General features: G+C 39.5%; 3 protein-coding genes across 3 annotated transcripts in view; 2 read left to right on the forward strand and 1 right to left on the reverse strand.

Moving 5' to 3' along the window:
* LOC117744188 (follistatin-related protein 1-like) overlaps nt 1-1,117 on the forward strand; it is a 6,524-nt gene extending 5,407 nt beyond the window's left edge. Inside the window, exons 7-9 of the mRNA XM_034552346.1 lie at nt 470-582; nt 708-818; nt 1,002-1,117. Of these exons, the coding sequence (XP_034408237.1) occupies nt 470-582; nt 708-818; nt 1,002-1,117 (340 nt within the window). The remainder of the gene's footprint in view (nt 1-469; nt 583-707; nt 819-1,001) is intronic.
* A 702-nt stretch (nt 1,118-1,819) lies between these two features.
* On the reverse strand, nt 1,820-6,097 carry LOC117744002 (runt-related transcription factor 3-like). Its single transcript, XM_034552043.1, has 6 exons — nt 6,049-6,097; nt 3,636-3,826; nt 3,365-3,524; nt 2,828-2,932; nt 2,661-2,726; nt 1,820-2,164 (listed from the first exon to the last, which is right to left on the reverse strand). Exons 1-6 carry the CDS (start codon nt 6,095-6,097, stop codon nt 1,821-1,823), a joined length of 915 nt encoding a protein of 304 aa, XP_034407934.1. The 3' UTR covers nt 1,820.
* The window catches only part of supt3h (SPT3 homolog, SAGA and STAGA complex component), a 7,286-nt gene continuing 4,436 nt past the window's right edge, over nt 4,651-7,500 (forward strand). Inside the window, exons 1-2 of the mRNA XM_034552042.1 lie at nt 4,651-4,722; nt 5,338-5,435. Of these exons, the coding sequence (XP_034407933.1) occupies nt 5,344-5,435 (92 nt within the window). The 5' untranslated portion in view covers nt 4,651-4,722; nt 5,338-5,343. The remainder of the gene's footprint in view (nt 4,723-5,337; nt 5,436-7,500) is intronic.

The following is a 7,500-nucleotide window of genomic DNA, read 5'->3' on the forward strand; positions in this document are numbered from 1 at the left end:
TACACAAAACGCACGATCAACGTATTAAAAATTATTCATTGTCAAGCCCCACGAAAACCGACTGGAAATATCTGCTCAGGTTGGAGTTTTGTGACGTGCTCATTGTGTATAAGAATGTTAAAGTTGTAAATTGAGCCCCTGAAGTCTCCAAAAAAAAGATTGTGCATACAATAAAAATATATATAAATAATTTTTCTGGATCTTGAGGGATGCAAGATAACTTTTACTCTTGGTACCTTGAGTGCTTTTCCCCAGGTCATACTTATTTATACTTACTTATTATGTACTTTTAAATGTTGAGTGCTCTTAAGGAACTGAGAAAACTATGGCCTCTTCTGATCTGGTTAAAAAAAGAAATATCGTCATTTATCAATAATTTAAATGCAAGTTTGACTTCTATGTTTTAAATCTGATTTTCCATCTAAAAACCTATTAAAATCCATAGTTAATGTCAACGTCTGTGTCTCAGGTCTCTGTGTGTTGATGCTCTGATTGAGCTGTCGGATGAAAACGCAGACTGGAAGCTGAGTTTAACGGAGTTCATCAACTGTCTCACCGCCGCCTACCGTCCACAGCAGAGAAGTAAACACACAGAAAGAGTCCAACGTCCCGTTAGAAAAGTTTTTTTTAAATGCCAATAATAAGACATTCAAAAGTAAATAAACCCAGACAGAATCATAGTGGTGTTTTTCTTCCCCCGCGTGAAGAGTGCGCTCTGGAGGATGAAGTGCTCGAGGACGGAGCTGAGACTCGGATGGAGTGCAACAAGTGTGTGTGCGCTTGTGGGAACTGGGTCTGCACCGCTCTGACCTGCAATGGTGAGGACACACACACACACACACACACACACACACACCGCTGAGTTCACAATGTGTTTATTTATTATAATAATAACAAGCTTGTTTGGATAGAATATGTGTGGATTATATGCTCTTTTTATTCAGCTGGTGTGTGTTTTTCTTTTAAAAAATGTTGTGTACCATGATGATGTGTGTTTTTAGGGGAGCGTCAGGTGGAGGAGGACGTTAAGGAAGGAGCAGAAGAAGAAGTGACAGAAGAGGAGTGGAGCAGGAGAGTGGCTGACCTCAACGCTCTGCAGGAGGACAGTCACCACTGAGCTGCTGCTGTACTCCACTAATCATTAGTCTCCTTAAACTGTAATAAAATGACTTCATAAATACACTATTTGTTCATTTTTGCAAACAGCAGAATGCAGCGTGATTGAATATCCTGCAACACAATTCGACGTAAAGGCTTTTATTACATTTGAACATAATAATAATATAAAATAATATGAATTATATGTCATTGAATGCACCACCAAGAAGAATCTGTCAAAACATGTCAAATCTTCGCTTATATCATCACGTTATCATCAGATAATAACACACCTTGTGCAGATAAATTAATAAATAAAGCTGACTAAACATTTATTTTAATGCCTTATCTTCCTCAAGCGAGTTTAAGTATCTGGATTAATAAAAATATACATGAGTCATATTGTTTAAAACATACTGTACTACTTATATTCAGATTAAAGGTACTTGTACTTTAGTACTTTAATTGGGTATTTTCATTTACCGCAACTTCATTCTTTTTAATCCACAACACCTCAGAAAGGAATAAACAATGTCTTACAATGTTAATTTATTGTTTAAACAAATGTATATTATTAAATAATTATTGAACAATAATCAGAAATAATAATATAATAAATGAATATTTCCGCAACAATGCAATAAATAAGAATATCAAAATCACGGCAAACAAACTCGCAAAAATATTGTAATCTAAAGATGATGTATAAAAACATCCGCTCATCAATAAGGCCTCCAGACAGGCTCCTCCCCTCTTATCGAGAGACACGCCCCTTCGATGTAATTGGCCAGAGATGCGACGACGTTGCGGTCCTCCCCCATGGTTTGGAGCGATTGGTTCGGTCCGTAGTAGAAGTTGCCCGGCTGGAACGGACCACTGTGGCTCAGCGGAGGGGGGGGAGGAGCAGAGGACATGAAGGAGCCGTACGCTGTGGGCTGGGTGGAGTAGGAGAGGGCGGGCAGGTGGTGCATTCTGGGAGTTGTAGTGAAGGGGGAAGCCAGCGAGGTCACCTGGCCCAGGAACGACGGCTCACAGGTCCACCGAGAGGAGGGATATGATCTACAGTCTGAAGACAAACAACAACAACAACAACAACAACAACAATTTTGACTCCATTTTAGATGGAAATATTTTACATTTTACTATATTAATGAATCACCTTGTCGATTAAATACCCCAATAATTATATCGTGGCATTATTATTGGTGTGAAAGTTACTGCAGCATGAATCATAATACAGTTTCATCATTGGATTAGATTAGATTTTACTTTTTTCATCCCCAGGGGGAAACATTTATTACAAATATACAATACAATAAAATAAAATATGAAAAAGCAGGGCACATTACATTTAAGAATTTAAATAATAAAGAAAATGAAAATGTAAAAAATAAAATACAAATGTAAAAGAAACATTTTTTTAAATTAAAAGAAAAATGAATGTCACATCATAGTGTGGATAATACATATTACAAGACACACCTGTTGCACACAGTTTGATGTCGCCGGCTTCAAACTTTAATATAATTAGGCTTTTTTTTCAGGCTTTTTAAACAACGTACCTGATGATGAAGTGCTGCTGCTCGGCAACCGGAAAACTCCCGACTTGCCCTCCTTCTGCCTCTGTCCTGGAAGACGAGCAGAAGGGAGTGAGAGGGAGGGAGTGAGAGGGAGTGAGCGTGAGTCTGACCGACAGCTTTTGGGATCGAACCCCCGTGTTGTCACTAACGTCTCGGCAGCCGCTGTCCGTCCACGGTGACCTTGATGGCTCGGTGCACGGTGGCGATCTGAGGCGGCGACGTCAGCACGTTGATGGAAAGAGTGAAGCTCTTGCCTGAAAAAAAATAATATTAAATAAAAAATAAGGAAAGTAATTTAAGTGAACAACAAACCAATGTTACATACTTTAATTATTTGTTTATTATTATTATTATTATTATTTATTTTTTTCAAACTGAGGATAGAGTTTGTCATATATTTTTAAAATGGCCCTCTGAGACAAACTTTGTATTTTGGTTATATAAATAAACTTGACTGGTCTGTTTATCAGATCAGATTAGATTCAACTTTATTGTCCATACTAAAATAAATAACAGCATGAGTAGTGTACCAATATATAGACAGTATAAACAGTATAAACAGTGGATATGAAATGCAAGATATATACAGTCCATATCCTTCTAACTTTAAGACTGTTGAGCCCCTCTGAAGCGATAGTGCATGTCCCTGTTTATTACCGTGACTCAGTATAGAGAGCACACTCTACCTCTCCCGCTGCGGCCTATGAAGCGCAGGTCGTTGAAGTGGGCGTGGCCTTGCTTCATCGTGGCGGTGGCGTTGCGCAGCTCGGCGCTGCAGTTGTCGTCGTTGCCGGCCATCACTGCGACGACCACGCCGTCCGGCACGTCGTTGCACAGGGCAACCACCTGGAGGACGGAGGGAGGGTTAGTCCGAGAAAAACCACAGCATCTTTGATGACCTTTGATGACCTTTGACATTAGATTGATTGACAGATTGACAGACAGACGCCTCCTCACAGTGAAGGTTCTCGGCAGCGTCTTGTTACACCTCCAGTGCTGCGGCAGGCTGCTGCAGAGGAAGTTTGGGCTGTCGGTCTGCACAAGGCCTCTGGGTGGCGCTGTGCTGCGCTGCTGGCGGGGCCTCCCCTCCTGGTCGTCCTGTTGGCGGTTGGTGGGCGATGGTGTCGGCGGACGCTTCACCACCGGATCTGAGAAGGAGCAACGGAGAGATCAATCCTTTGAAATTCTGGCCATTATTTTAATATTTTATATATACTGTATACAAGAGACAGAGACTGTAACGCTGGCAGCGTATATATATATATATATATATATATATATATATATATATATATATATATATATAAATATATACGCTGGCAGACTATATATATATATACAAATATATATATATATATATATACAAATATATATATAAATAAATATATATAAAAATATATACGCTGGCATATATATATATATATATATATATATATATTTATAAATACAAATATATATATAAATATATATATATATATATAAATATATATATATATATATTTATATATATATATATATATATATATATATATATGTAAATCGAACATATTTGTGAATTGTTCTGTGCGCATTTGTGAATCTTTGTGTGTACATTTGCATTTATTGAGACTGATCTGACCCCATATATAGCTGCACTATTCAATTAATCAAGCACTGATGTGTACCGCAAAGGTGAATCAAGTTGCTGTTATGTATTTATTATGAGCCAGTATGTTTGCCGTGTTTTGTATATAAAAAGATTGTTTCCCTTGTTCACTATTGATTTTAGCTGCTGGACTCAATGCTTTTCAGAAAATATGACGCAAATGTGAAGGCTTACTATTTTTTTTTAATAAACAGAACAACACTCTGCCACTAAAAACAACTTTTTTTTTTTGACAGAGTAAAGAAGACGTTTTCGACCAGGAAGTGTAGAAAACTACAACTCCCAAAACGCCGCGCGTCCTCGTTCAATTACGTCATAAAATAGCGACGGAAAAAAAAAAAAACACAACTCTGAAAGCGTCAACAGGAGCAGCGACAACGTTTCTCCTGAACGACTCAGGTGAACATTTATAACTATTTGTCCACCTTTTCTGTCTCTCTCTCCCTCCTCCTCCTCCTCCTCTTCCTCCTCCTCTTCCTCGTGCATGCACGTTTTCAGTGCCCCCTCGTCTGCATTGTGTTGTATCCACCGCAGTGTTTGAATAGGAGGGAACTGCGCTGTATTATCATTCAGATTCTACTGCCGGAGGGGAAGTTACTGCGGTCACACCACCTGTCCCCTATGTGCGTGTGTGTGCGTGTGTGTGCGCGCGTGCGTGTGCATTCGCCTCAGATCTGTTCTGCTATCTTGTTATTTTTAGGCTCGTGGCGGCTGGCTTGTGTTTTTTAAAGGGGATGCTCGCGTGTTGCGTCACGGACCATATTTCGATCGGTGACGTCATGTATTTGTGTTTTGGGAGGGGAGACGTTTAAAGTTAAGCACCGTGATCCTTAATTTCTACGCTATTTAATTAGTATTTTACTATAATATACTTTCACCTGCAAGAAAATGTGTTACAAACTTTAAAGACCGGGACCCTTGTAATGTAAGTGATTATATAATATATATAATACAGCATGCCGTCTGCATTTGGAGTTCCTGGTTCAATGCAGCTGTGTTTCTTGGTGTCACCAGGCGGTTATGAGCAGCCCCATGGCCGGCTCTGCAGCCTCCGGCTCCAAAGAGCGGCCGGCTTCCAGGACCAGTTTCATCCCGGAGTTACAGAGCATGATGTGAGACTCACTCACTCACTCACTCACTCACTCACTCACTCACTCACTCACTCACTCACTCACTCACTCACTCACTCACTCTCACTCACTCACTCACTCACACGGAGACTCACACTCAAACACACACACACTCACTCACTCACACGGAGACTCACACTCACACACTCACTCACTCACACACTCACACGAAGACTCACACTCACACACTCACTCACTCACTCACTCACACGGAGACTCACACTCACACACTCACTCACTCACACACTCACACGGAGACTCACACTCACACACTCACTCACTCACTCACACTGACACACACACACTCACACACACACGGAGACTCACACACTCACACTCACACGGAGACTCACACTCACACACTCACTCACTCACTCACACTGACACACTCACACACACACGGAGACTCTCACACTCACACTCACACTCACACACTCACACTGACACACACACACTCACACACACACGGAGACTCACACACTCACACACACACGGAGACTCACACACTCACACACACACGGAGACTCACACACACACACACTCACACACACACGGAGACTCACACACACACACTCACACACACACGGAGACTCACCCCAGTACAGCATCGGGCTGGTGCTGCTGAACAGACTGTTTGAAGCCATGAAAACCTGTTTGAGAGAAAAGTGTTTTTAGATGAACCGCTTTCCTTCAGACCCACGAACTGAATTACATTCAGATATAAAAAAACATTTTAATTGTTCGGGGTTTTGCTTCTTACACGCTACGACTCTTTTTTTTTTTTAATTTCTTTTTTTTTGAGTCTGAGCTGAAATAAGAAAAACATTTACACTTTCTGTGACCGGCATGTTAAATCCAAACAGAACTATTTCACACGCGTGTAAAATAAATATCACAAGATGTCATTTGGTAATAATAATCAATGCACCCGAGACTTTTAGTTCAAAACAGTCGACCGGAACAAGTCGAGTGGGAACACGAAGTCGGTTAACATGAAATGTACATTTTACCTGAAGGAAAAAAACAAACTTTATCAGCAACGATTTTGATAATCTTTTGAAATTATTAACTATTGTTATCTCTCATTTGTGAGGATTTTCTGTTCTTTCTTTGCAGTCAGATGATTATGTTTTTGATTTCAAACACTCGGTCAGACAAAATGAACAGGAAGTCGTCCACTTGTGATTTAGGAAATATAAATCAAGTTTCACCATTCTGAAATTTTATAGACAAAACGCTTCATCAATTTATCAAAAAATTAATCATTAGTTGCATTAATCATTAGTTGCAGCCTTAGTTAACACAATGTATAGCTACAAAAGAATAAATAAACACTTTTATAATACACAAAATAGACAATGAAACATTTTTAAATGGACAATAAAACATTTTAAAATGAAACATTTAAGAATAGACAATGAAACATTTTAAAATAGACAATAAAACATTTTAAAATGAAACATTTAAGAATAGACAATGAAACATTTTAAAATAGACAATAAAACATTTTAAAATAGACAATAAAACATTTTAAAATGAAACATTTAAGAATAGACAATGAAACATTTTAAAATAGACAATGAAACATTTTAAACACGGTTGTAACACTTTGAAAAAGAAAAACAATTCCTTGTGGTTTTATATAATAATATAATATAAGTATAAGTATAATTATTATATTATATAAAACCACAAGGAATTGTTTTTCTGTCAAATGTGATCTTTCGTTGTTATTGTCAAAAGAAGCCACGTGTGTGTGTGTGTGTTGGGGTACTCACCGTGTGTGTGTGTGTGTGTGTGTGTGTGTGTTGGGGTACTCACCGTGTGTGTGTGTGTGTGTTGGGGTACTCACCGTGTGTGTGTGTGTGTGTGTGTGTGAGAGCTGCAGAGAGCTGCTGTTGGCGGTCAGAGAGGCTGAAACCAAACTAAACCCCAAAACCTAAAACGGCCAACCTGCCCACAACCCCAAACCTCACCCGTGTGATTGACAGTTGCAAACCAGCCAATCGCGGCACAGATGGGTGGGGGCTGTGGGGGGGGGGGGGGG

The sequence above is a fragment of the Cyclopterus lumpus genome, chromosome 15 (genome assembly GCF_009769545.1).
Source record: "Cyclopterus lumpus isolate fCycLum1 chromosome 15, fCycLum1.pri, whole genome shotgun sequence".
In the NCBI taxonomy this organism is placed as follows: Eukaryota; Metazoa; Chordata; class Actinopteri; order Perciformes; family Cyclopteridae; genus Cyclopterus; species Cyclopterus lumpus.